The sequence below is a fragment of the Marmota monax genome, unplaced genomic scaffold (assembly GCF_021218885.2).
Source record: "Marmota monax isolate L192 unplaced genomic scaffold, Marmota_monax_Labrador192_F-V1.1 WCK01_AAM20220418_F8-fsc00020, whole genome shotgun sequence".
Taxonomy (NCBI): domain Eukaryota; kingdom Metazoa; phylum Chordata; class Mammalia; order Rodentia; family Sciuridae; genus Marmota; species Marmota monax.
The window spans coordinates 8,597,939-8,624,997 of NW_026692912.1; the positions used below are offsets into that span (position 1 = coordinate 8,597,939).

The window sequence follows — 27,059 nt, forward strand, 5'->3', positions numbered from 1 at the left end:
GTCTCCACTTCAGGGTCTGTATCAGGTGGCCTCCACCTCTCCTCTCTTTAGGGTTCTTGGTGGTCTCACCTGGTGGGTGGGGCATGCCCAGGTGTACATTTCTCCGTCAGAGACACCTGACCCCTCTTGGTTTCCTCATTTATAAACCCCTGTGATCTCTGTGTCACTGGCTCCTCCGGGTTGCTTTGAAGATCAACTAACCTGCTAGGAGGGTGCCCCGTCTCCGGGCTCCGTCAGGGGCCTGGTGATGCCGGAAGGTGTGACATCGTGATGTGGTAGAGAAGCCTCTCACGGCTTGCATTCCAGTGTCCCGACACTTAGGAACAGCGTCCTTCCTTTGGCGAGGTCACCTCGCTCCTTATCAGTAGGAGAGGGATGGGTCTGCCTGGCAGGTCGTCGTGAGGGTCCATGGTGAAAGATGTTAGCGCTTGCAACCTTGAGTTACCAGCTGGTGGACTCAATAAGCTGTTGCTATTTTTAAAACTCTCACTGTCTTGTATACAGTAGGTGTCTGTTGTCTGCATCAGACTTAATCACTCCAGCACCCTGGTGTCTTTATGTGAATAAAGATCCTCATCAGATTTATGGAACTCAGCCGTGGAAGATGGTGCACAGGAGGGGTTCAGAAGCAAGCTAGTGACTTGGGGCCAGACACCCTCTCTGCAGGCCCCACACCCCCATTTCCTCAGCTCTTGAGAGAGGTGTGTTAACAAGGGAAGTGGGTGGAGGTGCTACAGCACAGACCGTGAGGCCTGGTCCCTGCTGTGTCTGTAGTAAACGTTCAGCCAAAGGCGACTGACCTACTATTGATTTATTTGTTTTGTGGATGGAACCCAGGGCCTCAAGCATGTCAAGCACTTGCTCTGCCACTGAGCAATGCCCCAGCCTCCGTGGGGGCCTTTCCTCAATGGCTGCTGGATCTTTCTTGTGTGTGTAGCACAAACTTTTAATTATGTTTCTCAAATCTCCATCCTTTTTTTTTTTTTTTTTCCTTTTGGTGGTACTGGGGATCGAACCCAGGGCCTCCTGGTTCCTAGGCAAATACTCTACCTCTGTGCCACACCCCAACCCCTCAACTCTGCCTCCTTACTGATTTTGGTTTGTTGTATCAATGATCCAGAGAGGGGTAATCTTCAATTATGGTAGAATTTTTTTTTGTTTGTTTTTCCTTTTATTTCTGACAAGTTGTTTTTAAACCACGTATTAAAAAAAATGAGATATAACTTATATACCAAGGAGTGCAGTTGAGTAGTTTTTAGTGTATGTTCAAGGCCGCATAGCCATCACTGCTGTTTAATTCTAGAGTATTTTCATTGCCCCTCCTTCCAGAAAAATTCTGAATACCTCCCATACCCACTAGCACTTCTGGCTTCCCTTTTCCTTAGCCTCTGTCATCCACTAGTGTACTTTCCTGTCCACAGATTTTCCCATGTGGACATTTTGGGTAAATGTTTATTTGTATGACAGGCCTGTGTTTCTAGCTCTCTTCATGTTTTAAGGACATCCATTTTGTTGTATGTATTGCTACTTGGTTCCTTTTTATGGCTGAGTAATAGTCCATCACGTGGACACACCACATGGACACACCACAATCCGCTGACTAGTTGAGTTGTTGGTACTTTTTGGCTATTGTGAATAATGCTGCAAAGAAAGCTTGCATACAGATTTTGTATGAACATATTTGATAACATGTTTGGTGCTGCTGTCAAGTTTTGCTCTGTTGTTACATGGTTACAAATTGAGAATCATCCCCCATAACTTGGGGATGAGTTGACTTTTTTTTTTTTTTATCTTTGTGAAACTTCCCCCTTCATCCCTAGTAGAGTTTCTGCCTTATGATCTACTTTGCATTGCATGGTAGATCAGTTTTCTTTTTTCTTTCTCTTTTGAAATGATTTAACGTTTTTAGAGTGATTTTACAGCAAAGGAAGGTAAGAGATTTCCATGTACTCCCCAGCCCCACACCCGCTAGCTTCTCCATGATCAGCATCCCCTGCCAGTGATGCATATCATTGAATTTGATGAACCCACACGACACAGCGTAATCACCCAAAGTCTGTGGTTAGCTTTAGAGTTCACTCTTGGTGGTGCACATTCTGTGGGTTTGGACAAGTGTATGGTGAAATGTACCCACTGCAGCAGAAGAGGCTTTTCACTGCCCTAAAACCCCTCTGTGCTCTGCCTGTCCATCCCTTCTACCTTCTCACATCCCTAACCCAGTCGTTTTCCTATCTCCACAGTTTTGCTTTTCCAGAATGTTCTACAGTGTGGAGTCTTTTCAGATTGGCTTCGTTCACTTGGTAATATTCATTTAAGGTTCCTTCATGTCTTCTCATGGCTTGATAACTCATTCTCTTTACCGGAGAATAATATTCCATTTTCTGGATGTACCTCAGTTTATCCCTTTGCTTACCAAACGATGTCTTGGTTGCTCCCAAGTTTTGGCAATTATGAAGAAGGCCATTACCACCATCCCTGGGTGGTTTTCACTGCACACCCCACAGGAGCATGATTGTTGATTGCATAATAAGAATATGTTGAGTTTTGTAAGAAACTGCAAATCAAACAGTCTTCCAAAGTGGGTGAAGCATTTTGCAATCCTTCAGTAATGAACAAGAGTTCTCGATGCTCCACATCTGGGACAGCATTTGATGATGTCAGTCTCCTGAATATTCTGAACTTTGACCATTTTTTTTTTTTTTTTTTTTTGTGGTGCTGGGGATCAGAACCCAGGGCCTTGTGCATGCAAGACAAGCACTCTACCAACTGAGCATTCCCAGCCCATGGCCATTTTAATAGGTGTGTAACCATATCTTATTGTTCCATCTCCATTTTGGCATATGATGTAGAGCATCCTTTCTTCTGCTTATTTTCTATCTATAGATCTGCTTGGGTGGAGGGCCTGTTAAGATGTTTGGCCCATTTTATTAAGGGTGGTTTGTTTCATTATTGTTGAATTTTAATAATTTGTGTATTTTGGATAATAGTCCTTTATTGGATGTATCTTTTGCAAATAGTTTCTCCTAGTTTGTAGCTTATATCTCACCCTTGCTATAATTACTCAGTTGTTCTAGGAGTCTCTACATTGATGATCATGCCATCTGCAAACAGTTTTATTTCCTCTTATTCTGCATACCTCTCATTTCCTTTTCTTGTATTATTGCATTGGCTAGGACTTCTAGTACGAAGTTGAAAGTAACAGTGGGAGGGAACATCCTTGCCCTATTTTTTTTTTTTTTTAGAGAGAGAGAGAGAGAGAGAGAGAGAGAGAGAGAGAGAGAGAGAGAGAGAATTTTTAAAAAAATATTTATTTTTCAGTTTTTGGAGGACACAACATCTTTGTTTATATGTGGTGCTGAGGATCGAACCCAGGCCGCACGCATGCCAGGCGAGCGCGCTACCACTTGAGCCACATCCCCAGCCCCCTTGCCCTATTTTTGATCTTAGTGGTCAAGTTTCTAGTTTCTCAGTACTAAGTATATTGTTAGCTGTGTTTTTGTAAAAAATTTTTTTTATCAAGTTGAGGAAATTTTCGATTTCTAGTTTACTGAGAGGATTAGCTTTCTGTTGAGTACTGACTACATAATACACCTTTGTTCATCTTTTTACATTCAGATTGTCTACATTCTTATATTTAAGGTGTCACCCTTATAGGCACATAGGATTTCCTTTTATGGAATTGTTTTTATTTGTTTATTTTCTCACAGTGCTGGGGATTGAACCCATGGCTTTTGTGCATGTTATGCGTGTGCTCTGCTACTGAGCTACACCCCAGCCCTGAGCCTTTTTTTTTTTTTGGAGTATTTGCTATGCTATGTCTAAAGTAGTTACTAATTTGGGCTTAAATAATACCGTCTTACCCTCTACTTTCTATTGATTTCTGCTTTTGGTTTTTCTCTCTTGCTGACTTTTGGATTCAGATTTTTGAAACAGTTGTATTTCCTCTTGTTTGTTTATTTGTTTTGGGTGATTGGTCCTGCGTCAGCCTATGAGATGTATACTTCTTTTAGTGGTCACCCTAGATGACAACACCCTCCCTGACTGCTTGGCAGCGTCATTGTATGTGAGGACTCCCAGCACTTCCTGGACAGAGGCCAGCCTACTCTTTCATCTTCCTGCCCGCAGTACTGTTCTTTAACAGATTCTAGTTCTTTCTGTATTGGAAATGACAACAGACATTGCTGTTAATTCTTTCCGCAGCTACTGTTCAGTTCATTAAGCTCATTATCCATGTATCTCTATTACTCTGTTACCTTTTAAAATTACTATTTGTTTATTTCTGTACTTTCATGATCTGTCTTACATTTGTCTCTTTCTCATTCTCCTGGAATTAACTACAGAGCTTTTCTTGATTACGGTATGGTGTTTCGTGTAGTATATTTAGAAATAGCTTTAGTATTTTCCTCCTGGTATAGATCTTACAGTGACAATTCAGTTTTTGTTTGAAAAGTCTCTATTTTTTTAATTTTTGAAAGATATTTTTGGTAAGTAAAATTTTGGTAAGTAAAAAATTCTTCAAGGATTCTGAGTCTTTTGGTAGATAAAGAATTCTCTAAGACTATTCTTTTTAAATTTTGAAATAGGGTCTCTCACCAAGTTGCAGAGGCTGGCCTCAAACTTGAGATCCTCTTGCCCCAGCCTCCTGAGTTGCTAGAATTATAGGTGAGCAGGACCACACCTAGTTTAAGACTCCTTTTTCTAATTTCCATTCTTTTGTTTGGCTCCTGTGATTTATTTTCTGTTCCGATGATATTGCCCTTATTTGTATTTAATTGGTTGTTAATTCTGTGATTTTTTTATGTGGTACTGAGCAGTGAACCAGTAGTGCTCTACTACTGAGCTATGTTCCCAGCCTGTTTTTTTTTTTTAATTTTAATGTTTCTTTAATATATATTTTTATGTAAATTTTAAAAATTCATATATGATAGCAGAATGCATTACACTTATTACACATATAGAGCACAATTTTTCATATCTCTGTATATAAATATACTCACACCAATTCATGTCTTCATACATGTACTTTGGATAGTAATGTCCATCACATTCCACCATCATTAATTACCCCATGCCCCCTCCCATTCCCTCCCACCCCTCCGCCCTATCTGGAGTTCATATATTCCTCCCATGCTCCCCCTCCCTACCCCACTATGAATCAGCCTCCTTATACCAAAGAAAACATTTGGCATTTGTTTTTTTGGGATTGGCTAACTTCACTTAGCATTATCTTCTCTAACTCCATCCATTTACCTGCAAATACCATGATTTTACCCTCTTTGGTTGCTGAGTAATATTGCATTGTGTATATATGCCACATTTAAAAAAAATCCATTCATCTGTTGAAGGGCATCTGGGTTGGTTCCACAGTTTAGCTATTGTGAATTGTGCTGCTATAACCATTGATGTGGCTGTGTCCCTGTAGTATGCTGTTTTTAAGTCCTTTGGGTATAGACCGAGGAGAGGGACAGATTGTCCCCAGCCCATTTAATTTTTTGTTTTGATACAGGGCCAGACTAAGTTTGCCCAGGCTGGCCTTGAATTTGTGGTCCTCCTGCCTCATTCTCCTGAGTTGCTGGGACTATAGACAGGCATGTGTCACCATGCCCAGCCTTGTCAACTGAATTCTTAACATCCTCTATTGTAGTATTCAATTCTATAATTTTTATTTGAATTTTAAAATAGTTTCATTTTCAGATGAAATTATCCATATCGTCATCTATTTTCTTCAATATTTAATTGTACTCATTTAAAAGCTCTTATCTTTTGAGTCCAATATCTGATTACTTTGCAGATTTCTTTAAAAAAAAATTAAGTCACTTTAATATGCCTTTTTTCTCTTGCTTTAAGTCAGTTGCTCTTATCTTTTGACAATCCTGTTAAGTTTTGATTGAATGATAGACATTTTAAATGAAAAATTAAAGCAATATTCAAGGGTTTTGAACTTCCTTTAGAGAGGATTTACTGCTGTTTCTGGGAAAAGTAGGGTTGAGATAAATTTGCTCCTGGGGGTGGGTGGGGGGGGTGGGGTGTTCCCATCCCCCATCTCCAGCTGGGATCCAGGCCTTGAATGTTCTAGAAACATGCCCACTCAGGGGCACTCCCCCATTGGTGGAGGAAACTAGGAGAAGTTGCTAGTTGCAGAGTGCTGCTGGTCTCCACTTACCTTAGGATTCCTGTGCTGCAAAAGCTGCCTCCACTATAGGAGCCAAGCACTGGGGAATCTGTCTGCAGGAGCCTGCTAAGGTGAGTGCCTCAGACCCAGGAAGGAGTCTCCAGCACACTCTACTGGCCAAGTTGGACATTGCACTTCCTACCAAGGAAAAGTAAAGGGCCCAGCTCCATTTCTGAAGAGCAGGCAATGAACAGTCAATATGAGGCCAAGAGCAACAACTGAATTTCATTCCACAATTACTCGGGGACAGCCTAGCTGAGTGGTTTAAGAGTGTGAACTACAGAGTCAGGTTTCCTGAGTTCACGTCCCAATCTGCCACATATTAGTGTAAATCCTAAAAGATTTATGTAAACCTCTATGAGTCTCAGTTTTTTAATCTGTAAAAACAGGGCAGTAGTTGTACTAACCTCTTTGGTTTATTGTACTGACTGGGTTGATATTTATGAAGCACTTTGAAGAGGACCTGGCACTGAGTAAGCAAGGTACCATACTTTACAAGTTGCTATTCTCATTATTCTACTCAAATCCATCCTTCACATTGCAGCCAGGATGGGCCTCCCATAGAAGGTATGAATTTTACCCACAGTATTGCCACATAGACAACATAGTTCTTTTCCCCTCCTTTTTGGAGTGGGTAGGCACAGGGACTGCTAATATGTTATTTTCCAACTCCCCTTGTTTATGATATTCTGAAAGTCTGTATCCCCTAAAATTCATTTTGAAATTCTAATTCCTTTGGGAGGTGACTATGTTATGAGCCCAGGGCCATCAGGATTAGTGTTAGTGCCTTTATAACAGAGACCCAAGAGAGACTCCTTTCCCCTTCCACCACATGAGGACACAGCGAGAAGATGCTCTCCATGAGGAAATGTGTCCTGATGAGACACTGAATCTGTTGGTGACCGAAATGTTTCCTTGCAAGAGATGCCAGGGTCAACTAGCTCCACGTTTTTGGGGATCTCAAAAGCCGCCTGGGAAAGGGGGAAAGAGAAAGGGACACATCCTCTGATGCGACCAAGGACTTTAATTGGAGGCAGATCCTCCCTCTGTGACTATTCCAGGAATTGGAATGACTGTCAGGTGACACAGAGATGGCTCAGACATCTTCTCCTCCTGCAGGGGAGTTTCTGAATCAGTCTTCATGACTCGTGCCCACTGCCTTCCTCTTCATGGAGACCCTCCATTAGCTGCGCAGCTTAGAGACCCATGTTCCTAAATGCTCAGGGTCTTGCAGGGTTGCACTTCTTGACTATTACCCGTTTGCTGCAGGATTGATGTGAACGTCTCTTCTGATAATCACTTTGGTAAGAATTTACTCTCAGATCTGAAAGAATGAAAGAAAAATATTATCTTGGATAAAGGCTTTGAGGGGACATATGAATGAACGGTCTTAATTTTATCCCACATAGGGATTCTTCAAATTCTTCCTTGCTTTGAAAGCACATTCTGTTTGTTTGAGCTAAGAATGACTCCAAATTGTGTTAAACAATTGAGATTTGAGAGTTTGCTTGTTATTTCAACCTAACTTGGCTGATCCTGACTAACACACACACAGAACATAGTCTAGGCATTTATATCCATTACATCATTTAATACTTCCAAGAGCCTGCAAAGCAGGTAATGTGTTATTGCTATTTCTATTTTGCTGAGAAAGAGGGAGGGTCAGTGTCGTATTCAAGCTTCGTAACCAGCCAAGGAAAAATTTAAACTGCCATATATGACTAAAGACAGTGATCTTAACTAATACCCAATAACTAATATCTAACAATGAATGTAGTTTTAGACTGTCTCGTTATAGGTTTGGGTAACTGTTCCACTTCCACACCCCCAAAGGATGAAAGAAACCAGTGTGTCCCAGAAGGTGAGGGCTGGGAGAACAGAGCCATGAGAAGGAAGAACTTGGGTGTTCTTGCCAACTGTCCCACACTGAGGTCTGCCACCTACTTAAGGACGGTGGATGATGCTGTTGGGACATTCTTGGCTTGTGGGAGACAGCAACAGTGCTGGAAGTTCCATTGCTGTCCTTGCAGCAGCAACAGAAGATCTTGGCTGCCGTGTTTTGGGAAGAGGAAAGGACACTGGGTCTCTGACTCTGCAGCCCCAATCCCTGAAGCCCATTGTTACTTCAGCAGTGGGTCATACTGAACGCCCATCCCAACCCTCTGTAGCTCCCCGTGACTGGCAGGTCCAAGCCCACTGCCTGGACCTGCCTCTCTGGGGGCCAGTCCTTCCTCTATTAGCTAAAATGTTCTACCTGTGGGAAGTACTTGGAACTTCTGCTCTGCCGGTCTCTACCTACAGGGGCCATCTTGGATCAGCAGATCTTGGGGGTCTGGTACAGTTCTTTGCACAGGGCTCTTTCCCAAATGAACCTACGGCTGGCTGAAAAATGTCTGACCCTTCTTTGTTGAGCCCTGTGGTAGCAGAAGGAGCACGTGGAACAGCACACACAGGCAAGCTTGCCTTCTGCTTTCTAGGTGAGTGCTCTGGATGGGCCTGTGATTTCTTTGGATCCCCCTTTCTCATTTGGAAAATGGAGAGAGTAGTGGCACTTCAGATGAACCCGTGTCTGTAACCAGCCTCCGCGCTGGCTGGTGCTCAGAGCACTCGATCTGCTCTTTGCCTCTCCATTCCTTCTTCATGTGTCTCCTGGGCTCCAGTTTCTTCCAGCTGGGCCCAGTTCCATGGGGGGTGTGATTTTATGAAGTTCAGCTTTGCTGGTTTAACTCCTGGCCCCACCACTAACTCACTGTGTGACTTTGCGCTGGCCCAGGTGTGTCTTTGGACTTAGGCTCGCCATCTGTGAGAGGTACTTGGACTGCATTGTCTTTCCAAGGACCCTTCCAGCTCTAATGACCCAAGATTGTAAGTCCATCTTATTCCCAACCTCTTTCAGTCTCTTCTAGGCCCTGACCATCTCCTCTTTCTGCCCGTTTTTATGTGGCCAAAATCTCACCATGAAAATTTCTATCATGATGGTCGTAAGTCGATCCCAGCCCTCGGGTTCACTCCCTGGCCGGCCTCCTTGGACTCTGACTTCCCATCCCTCCAGTCTTGTCCCAGCCCCTCATCTCTCTTTCACCTGGACTATTGCCTAAACTAGAGTTCTGCTTCTCCCACCTGGTCTTCCTTAAGTGTGACAGTTGGAATGTGTCACCTCTTCCCAAAGCAACTTGGCTTCCCATATCATGTGGAGTAAGAGCCAGCCCTTCCCTGGGCCTCCCCTGACGGCTCATAGCCTAACCCTGACCTCTGAGCAGTCCTCCTGGGCTCTCTTTCCACTCCCCCTTCCCTCTACTTCAGCCACACCAGACACGACTTCCACAGGAAGTGCTCATCCTCTAGAGATGCCAGGGCTCCTCCCCCAGCCCCCTCCAGCTATTGCTTGTGGGTCACTCTAGTGAGGGCTCCTTGGGCCTGTTGACCTGACCTCATTCTCCTGTGTGTTCATCCTCTTTAAGTCCCCTTCTATCTCATGGTGTTCCCTGTTCCCCTTCCACACATGGTACTACTCCGGCCCTTGTTGCACTCTAACATGTTCTAGAACTTACTCATTGGCATGTGCCCTGGCTCCCAGAAGGTGCTGTTGGGTCTCCAGCACAGGGCGTAGGGCAGGTGTTCCATAGATACTTACGGTGTGAATGAATGAACCTGTATCTGTCCCACTTTGGTCCTGGGTACAAGCAGATGATGTCATTAGGGAGTAGCAAGGGGTGAGTGAATCATTTCTGTTCCAAGCAGGTCACAAGCCATAGCACACTGTCAGCCTTACCCACCGGCCAAACAGATGGGTGGCTTTTTGGATGACTAATAGGGTTACTCTAGCTGCCTGTGGGTGGGACTCACTCCCCTGTCCCCATTTCCAGCCCAAACCTGCTTCTCCTCTGCCCATGGTCCCTATCTGGGGACAGGTCCTACAATTCACTTTATGTCCAGAGCCAGAATGGGGGCGGAACCTGCCCTCCTCTCACGATCCCTCATCCATCCGGGCCTTTGACTCTAGCTCCTCCACACCTCCCCCATCACCTGCCCCACCCCCGTCCCCACTGCCTGCTCTGGCCTCTGGGTCATGACACAGCTTGCCTCTGTTCTGTGGGCTCACTCACAAAAGTCCTGCCACTCTGATTCAGACCCTCAGTGGCCCGTGTCCTGCTGCTGCCTGTGGGCTAACTGTTCCTCTGCCCCTACATTCTTTCCTCCCTTCTCCACCCATCATCCCTGATGGGGCTCCAGTGTCACCTCCTCAGGAAGCCCTCTCTTATGCTGGGACAAATCACCTGAGGTCCCACCATCCCTTCCCCAAATCATGGCCCTTCCTGTTCCTGCACAGAGTTTGCCCAAACATGGCAGGTGCTCAGCAAATATTTGTTGAATGGACTGTTTTCACTCTCTGTTTATTTGCCTATGAAAAACATATATGATTAAAAAAATTTTTTATTTAGCATATATATTCAACACTAACCATGAATTCAAGCCACCACAGATTGAAAATATTTGAAAAAAAATCACTGAACATATATAGACTTTTTCTTATTATTCTCTCAACAAATAATGGCTTTGGCCCAACATGCACATTCTGTTAGGTATCATAAATAACCTAGAGATAATTTAAAATACAGGGGAGAATGTGTGTATGTTACATGCAAATGCTAGGACATTTTCTAGACTTGAGCATCCATGGGTTTTGGTAAAGCCAACCCCCCCATGGATGCCTGGGGACAACCACATTTACCAAGGATGCTCTGGTGCCAGGCATCATGTGGGCGCGCGGAGGACCCTGCAGTGAGCAAGAGTGACAGTCTTGCTCTCAGGGAGACAGGGATGGGTGCAGGTCCCATTTGGACCCCAGCACAGGGCTTTCCACAGAGCAGGCGTCTTTTCCTTGATGAATGACACAGGAGCCCTCCTGGACGGCGGGATAGCACTGCGCTCAGTTCTCCCCCACTGTCCCTCCCGTGAACATGTTTTTAGCTCTCATAGAAATAGAGAAATCCTCTCTCAGGTTCTCCTGAGCTCCCCAAGACCCCAGCCTTAGAAGGGAATGGGAGGAGAAACAGCCTCAGTGTCAAGGACACTGGTGTTCATCAGTCACCTTGGGCCTGTGACATCCTTTGACATCTGGGGGCTCATTTCTTTTATTTCTACTGAACAGTTAACTGGGCCTCAGAAGGGTGACTTGCTCAGGTGTCAGAGCCAAGAGGAGCAGCTAGGATTTTCCTAGAGTATTTTTTTCTTCATGCTGGACATGGAACCAGGCCTTGCTGTGCTGGGTGAGCGCTCCGCCCTTGAGCTGCTCCCCGCCCTGTTAGTGTCCTTTGGTCTGAAGCTGGAGCCTCTGCTATGCCGTCCATTTTTACACCTGCAGGCAATTCCAGCAAGAGATTTCAGAACTGATTTGTTCTCTGAGGGTTTTGGGGGGCGGCCTTTTAAATAGCAAGGCTCCACCTGAAGCTTGGCGGAGATGCATCACAGTCCAGAGCACACGTATTTCACTTCAGTGGACTTGGGATCCAAATTCTTGCTGTACCTTGCTGTGTAATTTAAGGCAGTTTTACCTCCTTGAGGTTCAGCTTACTTCTCTCTACAAATGGATGGTCAAGGATTGGGTGTCAAAAAGATGGCAAGTGCTTAGCATGGTGTCTTATGCATAGCACAGTGGGTGCTTAGTGACTCAAAACGTGGTGATATAGGGGACACAGAGGGGCCAGGGGGCAGTTTCCTGCACTACCAGCACCTGCCTCTAGATACAAGCAGGAGCCAAAGAAAAGGCCCTGGGGTTGTCCCCAGTGGGCTGTGACCTTGGGTCTCTAGTGACACTTAAAGCGTGATATCCAGAACAGGCAAGGTCAATGAGGTCTAGCAGGAAGGCTTCTGGAGCTGGGGGAGCCCTTTGGGGCGCTCAGCACAGGTGGGGAGACTGGATCCAGAGAAAGGGGTCAAGGCAACTGAGGGGTGGCATCTGTTTTCTAGTGGCATGAATAGGCGCCAGGAGAGGTGGGGACATGGCTTCTTCCAGTGCAGAAATGACCCCTCCCACTGTGAAGTCTGACCTTGGAGCCTCACTCACCTGCTGCTGGCAGAGTAGACAGGAGGCTGTCTGTGATGTCACAGAGCTGGGAACCAGGGAATGCTGAGCCAGGGGGGTCTGGACTGGACCACAGGGGCGGGAGGAGGAGGGTGTCTGCTGAGGCCCTCTCCAGGGGTCCTTCCCGCTGCCCATCATGTCTGTCAGGTTGACAGTGTGGCCCTGCCTCCTGTGGCTCTCACCCTTCTTGGGTTGGTAGGCTGTCAAGGGTATTCTTGTCATGGGGTGCCAGAGGCAGGTGGAGCAAGCCTCAGACCCTGTCAAGTTCTGTGACCAAACAAGTCACATGACAGAGCCCAAGTGCACTTCACCCAAGAAGAGAAGGGGGAGGAATTTGGGACCAATAGTTCCTTATGCCACGGGTAGATACTGTTACTGTATAGATGAGGAAACCGAGGCACAGAGAGTATGTTAGGTCTCTTGGCCAAGGTGACACAGTAAGAGGCGAGGCATTTTAGGTCCAGTTTGATACTGTCCAAATGCATTGTGAGTGGGTTGTAATAACTTAGTTCCTTCTCCCATTGGGAGGGAGTGCTCGTATAGGACCTGTTGCTGCCATCTCCTCCCCTCCTGTCCTGCTCTCTGTGCCGTGGTATAGACACTTGCCCCAGAGCTGGGCAGGAGATTCTCTCCATGTGATTAGACTGGGCCCACCCCATAATCAGGGATTATCTCTAGCTCAAGGTCACTGGTTAGCAAACTTGATTGCATCTGCAGCTTTAATCCCCTTTGCTATGTAAAGTACCATGCTCTCAGGTTCCAGGAAGTAGGGAGAAGGTATTTTTGAGAGAGAGAGGGCATTTTCTGTCTTTAAACTCTTGTACCCAGAAAATCAGTGTGCAGTGGTGCTGTAATCCCAGCACCTGTAATCCCAGCTACTTGGGAGACTGAGGCAGGAGGACTGCAAGTTCAAGGCCAGTCTGGGCAACTTATTGGTTGACCCTGTCTCAAAATAAAGTTTAAAAAAGGGCTGGGAATCAGGGAATGCAAATGAAAACTACACTAAGATTTTTGTCTCGTTCCACTCAGAATGGCAATTATCAAGGACCAAAATAAAAAAATATTAAAAATGCTGACCAGAATGTGGTGAAAAGGGTTCACTCATACATTGTTGGTGGAACTGCAAATTAGTGCAACCACTCTGGAAAGCCGTATGGAGATTCCTTAGAAAACTAGCAATGGAACCACCGTATGACCCAGCTATTCCACTCCTTGGTATTTACCCAAAAGAACTAAGATCAGCATACAATTGTGATATGGCCACTTCCATGTTTATAGCAGCCTAATTCACAATAGCTCAGTTATGGAATAGGCCCAGGTGCCCTTCAATAGATGAATGGATCAAAAAAATGTGGTATGTATGCACAGTGGAGTTTTATTAATCCATAAAGAAGAATGGGATTGTGGTGTGTGCTGGTGAAGGGATGGAACTGGAGAACATCCTGCTGAGTGAAGTAGGCCAGACTTAGACAGTCAGGGGTTGAATGTTTCCTCTCATATGTGGAAGCCAGGGCAGAGCAAGGGAAAGAAGGCTATGGTGGTGGGAGGGGGAGCAGCCATCATAAGTGCACAGGGAAGATCAGTGCAGAAGGTGGACCACAGGGGCAGGGAGAGAGGACGGGTAAGGGAGAGGAAATATGGAATGAATCGAGTTCTGCGCATACATAAATGTACCGCAGGGAATCCCACCTTTATATGTACAGAGTGCCAGTCAGAAATAAATAAATAAAGGAGAGAAAGGAAGATCAGTGGACTCCATGGAGGCGAATGGGGAAGGGAGGGTGGAGGGAAAGGGGGAAACGAGGATTGAGATCAAATTTCAAGTGCATATTATTTTGTCAAAATGAATCTGACCCCTATGTATAACTCTAATTTCTAATTAAAAAAATTAAGAAGGGCTGGGGATGTAGCTCAGTGGTGGGCCACATGCCTAGCATGCATGGTGACCTGAGTTCAATCCTCCATACTGCCAAAAAAAAAAAAAAAAAAAGAAAAAAGAAAAAGAAAAATAAATTCCCGGTTCAAACATCAAGAAAAAAAGAAGTAACCAAAAGAATGTATAAGAACAGAAATTAATAGAGTATAAACAAGTAGATCTAATTAGTTAAAAAAATAAAAACAATTAACAAAACAGAAGACTGGAGAAACCCTGCAGCAGATGCGACCCCCACCAAAGGGTCTGAACCCCTCCCACAGCACGTGCAGTTCTTGGATTAGATCCTGGACTAATCCGGGGACAACTGGGGATATTTGAACACTATCGTATCAATGTTCACTTTATTGCATTTGATAATTGTACTGTACTTCTATAAAAAAGGCCTCCTTGTTTTTAGGACATACACATTGAAATATTTCAGGGTAAAGGGGCGTGAAGACTCCCCCTCCAGTGATTTGGAAAAAACTGGGAGGCAATGAAGCTCTTGGTGAATCTGGGTGAAGGGGAGACCTGCGTTCTTCCTATTATTCTTGCAACTCTTTGTATGTTTGAAAGTAATTAAAAAGTTATCCAAAAGGTTGGAAATTTTTTTTTTAGGTTAGATGTGACAATATATTTAACAATGATGTTATCTATAGGTGATACTCCCTGGCCAGGGGGAGGGAAAAAGAAGAGGGACATGACATCTAATGCAACCAAGGTCTTTAATTGGTGACAACTTCTCCCCTGTGGCCATTTCAGGGGCTGAAGCTACTTGGTCAGGGGGCACAGGGGTGACTCAGACATCTTCTCCTCCCCTTCAGGGGAGTTTCCAAATCAGTCTTCATGACTCCTGCCCACTGCCCTCTTCCTCAGGGGAACTTCCAGCAGCTTGGAGATTCTGGGGTGCCCCCGACTAGAACGTTCAGGGTCTCCCGATGAGGCATGACTGATAGGGCCACTGCTCGTGGCTGTAGCGGTTTAGATTTCTCTTATAAAACCCTTTTTGATGATCTTGTACATTCAGTTCTGAAAGGAGAAAGGAAAACACGGTGAGCGAAGGCCTTTTAGGTGGGCTTGGAGCAATTGTCCTGGTCATTTGCATCCCTCTCTGATCTTTCTTCAGATTCCCGAGTCCCCTGGGAGCCAACGCAGACCTGAGCCTAGGAGCCTCTGGCAAAGGTCTGGGGTTGAATTACACTGGTGGATCCAGTGACTACAGAGAGTCTTGCTCAGGCAGTGGCATAGAGGGCAGGAGATTTGGGTCCATCCTGCCTTGGATGCTAACATCAGCCTCTGGTGGGCTTGTGGAAAGTCCCTTCTCTTTGGGGGCCTCAGGTCTATTGGGGTGGGGAGGACAGAAAGAGGTGTGGGGGAGCTAGTGGGACCCCCAGCTCCTCCCCCTTGATTCTGGTAAAGCAGGTCTCCTTGAGTCTTTTATAGGAATTCACCTTGAGTGTGATGTGATGTGGTTTTCAAGGAGGTTTGGCTGATAGGGGAGGCTTAATGTCGGGGCTAGGTGATTCTCAGCATTTTTTTTGGTATTGGGGATTGAACCCAGGGGCACTTGACCACTAAGCTGCATCCCCAGCGCCCCCACCCCCTTTTAATGTTTTATTTAATTTTTTTGTAGTTGTAGATGGACAGCATGCCTTTATTTTATTCATTTATTTGTGGATACTGTGGATTGAACTCAAGGGTACTCAGCCACTAAGCCACATCCCAGCCCTATTTTGTATTTTATTTAGAGACAGGGTCTCACTGAATTGCTTAGCATCTCGCTTTTGCTGAGGCTGGCTTTGAACCTGCGATCCTTCTGCCTCAGCCTCCCCAGCCACTGGGATTACAGGTGTGCACCCCTGTGCCCAGCAATCCTCAGCTCTTGAAGATCTGCCCTGGGGTGGGTGTGCCTTGGTGCACAGGTGCTGCCCAGTGACATGGCTGCATTTCTTCTTTCTGGTTTGTGGCCCTGTCCTAGATTGGACATCTGTCCTTCCATGACCCAGAGGCGGTTGCCCTGACTGAACTGTGCTCTGTCCACAAGCGTTCTCTGACCCTGTTCCCTGCCACACACCTGGCTGAGTTTGGGGGAACAACAGAGCTCCCTTACTGTGCTCTGAGCCACACTTCCTGGTGGGCGTGGTCACTCTCTTTGCACTCCACTTAGCTGAGGTCAGAAATCTATGGGGCCAGGTCATCAGGACCTCTTTCCCAGAAGTCTGTGTTAGGACCCCAATTGGGTCTCACCTTCAAACTCGGTGCTGCTGGAGGAAGATTTCTTCTGTGGATAGAGCAGGAGTTTCCCCAAAGACAAGGATGTGCTCATGCGCTTGGAATTTTGTCTGTTGAGCTCACTCTTCTGAAGCTTCAAATCTGTCAATGACAATTCCACAAGGTCACCTGGGAGGCTCCGAGGAATCATGGAAATGAAGGTATTTGTCCAACTCTGAAGTAGCACGTGGACATGTGGTGGGCATGCTGGGGTGGCCGGTTTCTGTGTCTCCCTCCTCCTTTCCCTTGAGTGCTTCCCCTTGGAAGCATGTGCTCCATTAGAAGTATGTATTCAGGGCTGATAAGACAATCACTGAGCCTTTATCACATGATAGAGCTCAGTAGGTAGAGTGCTTGCCCGGCATGCACAAGGCCCTGGCTTCAGTCCTCAGCACTATACACACACACACACACACACACACACACAGACAAAATGTATTCATTTAAAACACTAACTTTTTAGCTGGGCATGGTGGTGCCCACCTATAATCTCAGTTATTTGGAAGTTGAAGGAGGTGGATTGCAAGTTTGAGGCCAGCCTGGGCAACTTAGTGAGAAACTATCTCAAAAAAAAAAGAAAAGAAAAAGAAATTGCCCTCCATTAACATTTTTTTCTATTTGTAAAAATGATGCATGACTGTTATAAACAAGTTGGGAAATATTTAATAGTAGGAAGCAAGAAGAAAATGCCCCCAAATGCTTCTCCCCACCAGATATTCTGTTTTTCCCTATGAATGTTGTTACGTCACCTACCACATCCTATGTATTACCTATGCACTTTAATTTTTCATAGAATATCTAAAACATTTTTCTCATGTCCCTAAATTTTTAAAAATAATGGCTGTCTAATGTGTTAGGTGATGGATGATTGGAGGTTGATTTAATCAATGTTCTACTGTTGATGTTTAGACTCTTCAAATTTTGCTTTTATAAAGACTTGTATATAAGGTGTGGTCTGTCTCTACTTCTAGAAGTCTAACAAAGGATTTTGCCAACAGACTGAGCTCATTCTGTGACAGGGTGAATTGTACTGCCATTTACTAGCTGTTCACCTTGAACAGATGGCTCTTCCTTTGTTCATCCTGGCAAAATGGTGTGCTCATTTTGGATAAGAATGTCCACTTCTTAGCATTACTATGCAGAATAAATTAATATTCTTTTACTAGTAGTATGAACCACTGCAGTAGCTGGGGTTTATCAGATTACAGCTGGGTGTCTAGACAGTACTTTGCATGTGATAAAGGCTCAGTGATTGTCATGTTGGGAAAAGGCACCAGCAATATTAAGGTTCTTGATTTTTTTGGGAAGCTATTTCCAAAAGAAGTCTTTAAAAAGCCCTCACTTATGGATTTCTGGCAAAATGAGAACATTTTCTTGCCATTATACTGTCCCCCCTCCCAGAAATATGGCCCTGTCCCACCAAGTGCTCATCAGTCTTAGCTTTGCCTGATTTTGATAATGATTTTTTTTCTGTCCAACATTGCTGATTTTGACCCCTTCTCTGCTATGACCTTTTGTCTTGGATCATCAAGATGGATGTGTTATTACAAACTGAAGGCCAAGGGTGCCTTCTCTCTTTCTCTCTGAATCCTTAATATGCTGGTCAAGGAAGTCTTGTGTCCAGATAGCTAAAGATGAAAAAGGAATGGTTTATGTGTCCTAGGCTTAGCATGAACAAAATATAAACTTCATTTTGTAAATCACTGAGATGTCAAGGCTTATTTGTTTTAACAACAGAGCCTACCCTAACCTAACTGGTTCCCATATAGTGTCCATTTCTTGACGGCTTGCTTTGTGCCAGGTCTTGTGTTAAGTGCTTATGTATATGCCTCATTTTACCCTCCCAAAAATCCTTAAAAGTAACAATGAATTATAAATATTCTTATTTTAAGGTGAGAATAATTGAGGTTCAGAGTGGCTAAGTGACTTGCCCAACTTCTGTGGTAAAGCTGAGATTCAAACTAGTGTGTACAGACCCCAAAGTAGTGGGGATCTTAACTACTATATTATCTTTAGTCTAGTGTTTCTTGAACTATAATGTACATACAAATATACCTGGAAATTATGTTAAAATGCAGGTTCTCATTCAGTGTGTAGGACTGGAGCAGGGTCTGAAAATGATCCTAACGAGTCCCTAACAAGGTGATGCTGATATTTCAGATCCATGGACCACAAGAATTTAATCTCTCTTGTTTATTGGTTTGGGGACCAATACACCTAATCTCCATCTCATTTTAGGTTGGAAAAACCATCCAAAAGATGTAGGAAACCCAGGGGTGTCTCAGCAGGAGGGGAATGAGCAAGCAGAGGTCTTAGGAGACCAGGCACTGCTCTTTTCTGGTACATACCCACTGTTGATGGCTGATTCTCCTGGGTTTGACTGGGAACCTTAGAGTCATCAGAGGCTTGGGTATCCTCACAATACCTGCAGCATGAACAGAAGATCTTCGAGGCCAAATTTTGGTGAGTTTCTGTAGAAGCTAAAGGAATGGGGCCATGGGTTCTAGGGTCTGAATTCTACGTGCCTATTGGAAATTTACTGTGGTGGAGGTTATATTGGGTCAGCTTCTCTCAAGGCATGATAATCCTCCCCTCTGCCAATCATTACTAGCTTCCCACAACCTGGAGGTCTCTCCTAAAGTCATCTATGCTATCCCATCCCAAATTTTCTTACCCATGGAAAGGAGTTGGAAGCCTCAGGATGCCTTGTTGTGTCAGCCGATCTTGAATTAGAGCCCAGTTCCCTGGGCAGGGCTGTTTCCTGGATGAACATAAGACTATAGCTGAAAAACGCCAGCCCTTGACCTGTGCTCACACTCTAGCTAGGACCCACCACAGTCAAGTGTCAGGTCCTACAGAAGTGGGAGGAAAATGCTCAGGCTTTAGATAGATTACATTCTTCCCCATTTCTAGACGTATGTTCTGGGGCAGATTTCTTTATAAGCCTCATCACGTGGGAAATGGGAATAACATTCTACTCTGCAGAAGTACAGGGTTAAATATAGGCAAAATGACTGCCATGCAATAAGTGCTCAATGGACATTCTATTCCATTCCATTCCCTTCTCTTCCCCTCCAGAGCTCATTGCTTCCAAATTATCCCAAATAGTCCAGCTTCCATAGGAACCTAGTAAGGAAGCATATAGTTATGTAGGTTTAAATCCTGGTTTTGAAAATGCTCACCATCTCTAGCAGTCAGAGAAATGCAAATCAAAACCACCCTAAGATACCATCTCACTCCAGTAAGATTGGCAGCCATTATGAAGTCAAACAACAACAAGTGCTGACGAGGATGTGGGGAAAAGGGTACACTTGTACACTGCTGGTGGGACTGCAAATTGATGCAGCCAATTTGGAAAGCAGTATGGAGATTTCTTGGAAAGCTGGGAATGGAACCACCATTTGACCCAGCTATTCCCCTTCTCAGTCTATTCCCTAAAGACCTAAAAAGAGCATGCTACAGGGACACTGCTACATCGATGTTCATAGCAGCACAATTCACAATAGCAAGACTGTGGAACCAACCTAGATGCCCTTCAATAGACGAATGGATAAAAAAAAATGTGGCAGTTATACACAATGGAATATCACTCTGCATTAAAAAATGACAAAATCATAGAATTTGCAGGGAAATGGATGGCATTAGAACAGATTATGCTAAGTGAAGCTAGCCAATCCCTAAAAAACAAATGCCAAATGTTTTCTTTGATATAAGGAGAGTAACAAGGAACAGAGTTGGGAGGAAGAGCATGAGAAGAAGATTAACATTAAACAGGGGTGAGAGGTGGGAGGGAAAAGGAAAGAGAAGGGAAATTGCATGGAAATGGAAGGAGACCCTCATGGTTATACAAAATTACATACAAGAGGAAGTGAGGGGAAAGGGGAAAAAACAAGGGTGAGAAATGAATTACAGTAGATGGGGTAGAGAGAGAAGATGGGAGGGGAGGGGATGGGGGATAGTAGAGGATAGGAAAGGCAGCAGAACACAACAGACACTAGTATAGCAATATGTAAAACAGTGGATGTGTAACCGATGTGATGCTGCAATCTGTATACAGAGTAAAAATGGGAGTTCATAACCCTCTTGAATCAAAGTGTGAAATATGATTTGTCAAGAACTATGTAATGTTTTGAACAACCAACAATAAAAATTAAAGAAAAAAAATAAATCCTGGTTTTGACACTAATATGCTGCATAGCTTTGGGTAAGTCCATGCTTGTTGCTGTCTCAGGCTCCTTTGCAGAGATAAGAGGAAGTTAGGTTAGATAATGTCTTCAAGGATCTTTCTAGTACGGATGGCCTAGAAGTACAAGGTCTTATTTTAGTTCTAAACTCCCTCCTTTGTGTATTAACTTTTCTAAAACTCCAGATGCTTTCTGTTTTTGCTCTTTGTTCTATGGAAAAACTTCCTTTTAGGAAATTCTTTTCAAGGTATTGATTAGGTGTCCTTCCCACACCCAGTTCACTGCATGCATTGCCTCTCTCATGGGCACCTGCTTTTCACTTTTTCAGCTGCTGTGCCCTGGTCCAAAGTGCCATCATCCCTTGCCTGAATTATTTCAATAGCCTCTGATATGGACTCCTGTTTCTTTTACCCTTAGTGATTAATACAAAAGCTGGGTAGTCCTGTTCAAATGCATCATGTTGCACTTCTCAAAATTCCCATGGACAGAGAGAAATGGACATGACAGGTGAAGAGATATAGTATCAAGGAAAGAAATGAAAACTCTGAACTAGAATCAAACAGAAATTCTAATTCTTAAAAAACCAGTATCTGAAAGAAAAACATATTGAGTAAGATCAATACCACTCTGGACAGCAGGAAAAAAATGACCAGTAAACTTGAGAAAAGATCAATAAAAATCACCTGAAGTATAGAGTGTAATAAGATTTAAAAAGAAGGAGAAGGGCAATAGTGACCTAATAAATATCACCAAGTTACCATACATGGATAACTGGACTCTCAGAAAGGGTGAGTGGGGGAGCAAAACTTTTTTTAAAAGCAAGAATAGTTAAATCTCTTCCAAATTTGATGGAAAACATCAACACAGGTGCTCAGCAAACCCCAAACATGGAAACCATAAAATGACACTTCAGCACTTTGTAGTATGAAAGTTAAAAATGAAAGGGAAAACCCTAAATCTTTAAAGCAACTAAAAAATTAAAAAGAATGAAAGAAGGAAAATAGGACAAGAATGACACCTGATTTTTTGCCAGAACAATGCAAGCTAGAAGATGATGGAGTAAGGACCTTTGAATTCTGAAAGAAAAAAAACTGAGTACTCCATATTTATTGAAAGTATGCTCAATAAAGTGAAATGAAAATATTTTAAAATGTAAAGGACTGGGTATTTAGCTCAATGGTTGATCACCTACCTAGTGTGTGCAAAGCCCTGGATCTGGTCCCTACACTGCAAGAAAAAAAAAGAAAAAATTTAAAAAAAAAAAGAGAAATTGATTCTTCAGAAGATCCAGATTACAAAAGATGCTTAAAATTAGAACAAAAATGCTGTGAAATGGACATATCTACATATAGGGATGACAATGATAAAAGGGTAAACATATGGGAGTAAAAGCAAAAGATATTTTTTCTCTTAATTCTCCTCCCCAGAAGAAAACCCAAAGTTCTTACTTGGTTCTTAAGGTACTCTGCTACTCCCCACCCTCATCTTCCACCACTGATGCCACCTGTGATCCTTGCCCTTCCCTTGTGGATCCCATCCCAAGTGCACCAGGCTCCTGGATGATTTTAACACCCTCTGTCAGCAATGCTGGTCCTTAGGTGGCTATATTCCTGTTTTTACCTTCAAGATTTTGCTGGAGGCTTACTTTTTCTAGTGAAGTTTTCTTTATCCACTGCATTTAAAAGTGTCTCCCTTCCCCCACCCTCACAGGTCTCCTTTCCCACACATACTTCTGTCATTTTCTAGCACTATCGAATCCATGTTTACTGGGGTCTGCTTCCTTTCATTATTACATCATAAGACACAGGGAGCCACAGATTTCATCTGTTTTGTTTTTGCTTTGTTCTCAGTGTCTACAACAGCACCTTGTAGAGTGTAGATGGGCCATAAATGTTGATTTTTTTCTTTTCTTTTCTTTTTTTTTTTTTTTTTTTACAGTTCTGGTGATTACCAAGGCCTTGCACATGCTAAGCAAGTGCTGTATCATTGAACTACATTTGAAGCCCAATAAATGTGTGTTGAGTGGACAAGCATGGAATCCTCTTTGTCTTGGGTGAAACATTTGCAGACACTGGAGGCAACAGGGAGTTGGGTGGTAACTTTTGCTCCGGGAGTATTACAGCCTGTAGGACACAGTCCACCACGTGACTCGGATGGTTTTGGGAATCAATTATAGTTCTGCTCTGTTTACTGGTGGGGCTGCTAACCTGTCCACTGCAAACCCACATTCCCTATTTTGCAGAAGGATCCTATTCTCTATCTCCAGATCCAGAAGCCTGCCAGTCTCCTATTTTCCTCCCATTTTCACCAGTCTTTTGACTTGACTTTGCAGATACCTTCAATCTGTCTGCTATCATCCATTGTCATTTCCCTTACCAGAGCCAAAGCCACCATCACCTCTCACCTGGACCCTGGCCCAAACTTCCCCATTGGCTTGTTCACCTCTACAGAAAGCCAGAGTTATGTGGCCCCAATGTAAACCCCATTGTGACAGTCCTGCTTAGACCCTGCAGGGGCATCCCAGGTCTTCAGACCCATCTGCTTTTGTGATCACACTGCCAGTCTCTTCAGCCTGAACTTCCTCTGGTTTCACTCACTACAGCTGTAAGATGCCACTCAGGCAGCCCCCTCGCCTCTCACTGAAGGATTCTGCTTTTACACTCTCCCTGCATCTGGGATGTTCTCAGCTCACTCCTTTACTCATCAAACTCCAAGACTCATCCTAGGGCCTCCAGGAAGCTGCCTCTTACTCCTGGGGTGAGTTAGGGACCTCTGCCTTATGCTCCCCTAACACCCCCACCCCACCCATCATGTCACATTACTGTAGAGCGACTGCCTGACTCAGGGTCGATGTTGCAAGACTACTTGTTGAAAACATTGTTGCTGCCTATTTAGTTGTCAGCCATCTGGGTGGTAGCCCATGTGCTTTTCCCATTTATGAAGCATGATTTTATCGAGAACCTACTCAGTGCTAGGTCCTGTTTGGTGCTGAAGATACAGCAGTGAATAAAATACAAGATAGACAAATGTACCCCCACGTGGAGGCAGGAATAGTGTTTTTCTTTTTTTTTTTTTTCATCTTTGTATTACCTCTACTCTCATCCCAGGTCTGAGCACAGAATAGATACTTTACAAGTGTTTGTTGAACAATCTCATGAGCTTTCTCTGATTGTTGGATAGATCTCTTTTCCCTTCTGCTAGCTGATCTTTCATTTCCTACTCATAAGCTCTTCCTTGTGGATAGGTGCACCTGTAGGCTAGACACACACAGATGTCACCATGTGTGGGATCCTGGGACCAGGAGCCAGTCTCATTGGGTGCATGGACCCCTATATCTCCAGTGGTCTTTTTGGATTTCCTGCCAGATGAGTTTTCCAACATGGTTTGAGTTGTGATGTATCTCCCTGAGCTCTCTTTAAGTGTATGGTGAGCTCTCTTTAATGAATTTATTTTCCTTTTATAAACAAATAGAAATTTATATCAGGCAGTCAGGTATTTGGTTTTGGAGATGCACCATTTAGCAAATGTCCTTGCCGTTAATCTGCTTGATCTTCTGCTAATTGCCTTAGCAGAAGCAATTTTCTTCATCCACAAATGTGCCTCCCGGGGTTTGCTTTGTTCCAGATTGCCTGTGCTTGCTGGGTGGAAGGAAGTGCCTCACAGGCCAAGAGTGGAGTCATGGGCACAGCCAGCCAACCTCCTCGGGTTGGCCCTGAGAACTAGGGCTGGAGTGCGGGAAGACTGATGATCCGTTTGTGTGAAGGATTTGGTTCAACTGTTGACTTGGGTCCTCCAAAATTTTTGTGAGCACATGTTCTGTCTTTAATCATAAACGAGACCCCTTCTAAGGTCTGCATCCTGGTGGGTGATTTCCAGGTCATTGGTCATAGGGCCTCTTTGGGCTCTGCTTGGCTCAGGGATTCCAGGCGCCATGTAGTGCCTTAGTGCACACTTTTAACCAATGGCAGGAACTCTTTCCTGTTGGTCCTGGCCTCCTGTACATTAAAACTGTCACTTTTTTTCTGGGAAAACTCCTGCTTCATACACATTCTTCCACTCTGTGGACTGTTCTGTGCTTATTTTGATAATTTGCAAAATTTTACTAGATGGCTTAGAAGTACCAAGGCCCTTATGAAAGATCTTTGATGTAAAAAATAAAATAAAACAAAACAAAATGAGATTTAAGAGGGTCTCTAGAAAAGAGAGAAGAAAAAACCAAATCAAAACAAAACAGCAAACCCTCAATTCTGGGTTTCTTTACTTGGCATGCTCTGGCCTCAGGGGGAACAATAAAAGAAAAATTAAAGTTCGAACTCCTACTCAAACCTTATGAAACCGACTTGCTTTGCCTTTTTCTTTCTCTCTGCACCCAACTTTTTCTTTACCACCCACTTATTCTCCTCCAACACCCTCCCCTGGCTGCCTGAAGACTTTCTTCAGGGGGCCTCTTTCTAGAAAAGAACAGGCATAAATCCCCGTATGCCCCCAAACGCCTACAGCAGCAGGTGGATCTGGAGGGGTTGGGTCTCAACGGCAGGTGAGTCTCCAGGGCGAATATTTAGAATCTTTCCAAACTGCAGAAGGGCAGAACATTTCTGTGTAATTCAGGAGTCTATTACTTATTGTTCTGGTATATTTGTAATAATAAGTTCATTTAACTGTTGGGTTCAGTGATGTGGATAAGTGTTTAGAAAAGACCAGGATATTTAAATAATCCACTTAAGCACAATAAAAAACAAAAACAAAAACACAATAACAGACTTCAGAAGGGAAGAAAAATAGGAAACACACCACATAAGACTATTTTGAAAACTTTTTCTTAGGGACCAAGATTTAGAATCAATCTCTCTCTCTCTCTCTCTCTCTCTCTCTCTCTCTCTCTCTCTCACACACACACACACACACACACACACAAACCATCATCAATCATCATCAACATCATTTCCATTAATGGGACACTTAAAGGATTTCAGAACCCTTTTGAAAAATATTCTGAGTTAGATCAAGACTTGAGTAAAGAAAGTCCTTTCTTTCTTTTTTTTTTCTTTTTTTTTTTAATTTTTATTGTTGGCTGTTCAAAACATTACATAGTTCTTGATATATCATATTTCACACTTTGATTCAAGTGGGTTATGAGCTCCCATTTTTACCCCATATACAGACTGCAGAATCACATCAGTTACACATCCATTGATTTACATATTGCCATACTAGTGTCTGTTGTATTCTGCTGCCTTTCCTATCCTCTATCTTTTTTTTTTCTTTCTCTCTTTTTATTTTTGGAAAGGATTCAGACCTGAAATAATAATTATTAGAAAAAATAAATTGGAGTGGGAAATGTCAGTGTTGATATCTTGATCATTTTCAGAGCCCTTGAATATTAACTAGAATTCCAAATAATCTTGTGGTCTCCTGCATAAAACTGGTTCCTGAGGTAAAACAGCACCCAAATTTCCTGTGTTGTAAAGAATGTGGAGTCTGAGCCTAAGGATACCAGTATGCACTGCGGGCAGAAAGGCCATTGGAAGGATGGATTCTCCAGGTCAGAAGGACAGCTGTCCACATCTGTCCAGTGGCATCTGTCTGAGGAGACCTTAGCACTCAGCATCTTCCTGTCCCACCTCCTAACTCCCTAGGGGGACTGTCTATGACACAGATGGACAGGGATACTTTATGACAGCTTCTAATGTGGAAACCAGACTCTTCAGTGCCACCTGGGACCAAGACTCTCTGTCCTGTGTGGAATACTTAGCCCATTCCTAGTGTATGGCTCCCCAGTCCTGTTCAGTTGACAATGGCATCTTGCAGGGTCGGAAGGAAGAAGACACTTCCTGGGCGGGCGGTAACTACTGATGAGTGGAGCAGAGCTTTAGGCCTGGGTTGGACCATCAGGGTTCTCGTTCCCTGGCTGACCTAGTCAATAGCACAGCTCACCTCCTGGGAACAACTGACCCACTTAAAATCTTTAGTTCAAGTAACTGTGGCTGATAGGTCTCACTTGGATTTAATTTTGGCCAACCAGGGAGTCTGCACCATTGCTAATGCTCCATAATGCACCTGGGTTAGTGCCCCAGGTGAGGGAAATCCATATCTCAGCCAAAGGAACAGGAGACCCTGCTCTCTAAGGCAGAGGTCATCCTGGGGAATCCTGATGGCGATTCGAGAGAGCCTTTTGGATCCTTCTGAAAATGTTTAAATGATCATAGTTTGCTTCCTGTCCCTTGGTATGTGTTGTCTAGAGTCGAAGGTGTCCAGGCAGCCTCTAGTCTAATGGATTATGCAACAAAGGATTCCAAGACCAAAACAAGAAGGGCCAGGCTGACGACTCTCAACCGGAAACTGTATGTCCAAGAGTGGGTTTGCAAGGAAGACCAGCAACAGTGGCAAAGATCTGGACAACCTTGGAGAATCCTCCCTGCAGTCATGGTTGAG

At 44.0% G+C, this 27,059-nt stretch overlaps 1 protein-coding gene across 1 annotated transcript; it reads right to left on the bottom strand.

Moving 5' to 3' along the window:
• Positions 1 to 15,031: 15,031 nt before the first annotated feature.
• Tex48 (testis expressed 48) lies at positions 15,032 to 19,121 on the bottom strand. Its single transcript, XM_046451744.1, has 4 exons — positions 19,118 to 19,121; positions 18,792 to 18,923; positions 16,420 to 16,545; positions 15,032 to 15,201 (listed from the first exon to the last, which is right to left on the bottom strand). The coding sequence occupies exons 1-4, from the start codon at positions 19,119 to 19,121 to the stop codon at positions 15,098 to 15,100; spliced, it is 366 nt and encodes a 121-aa protein (XP_046307700.1). The 3' UTR covers positions 15,032 to 15,097.
• Positions 19,122 to 27,059: the final 7,938 nt, after the last annotated feature.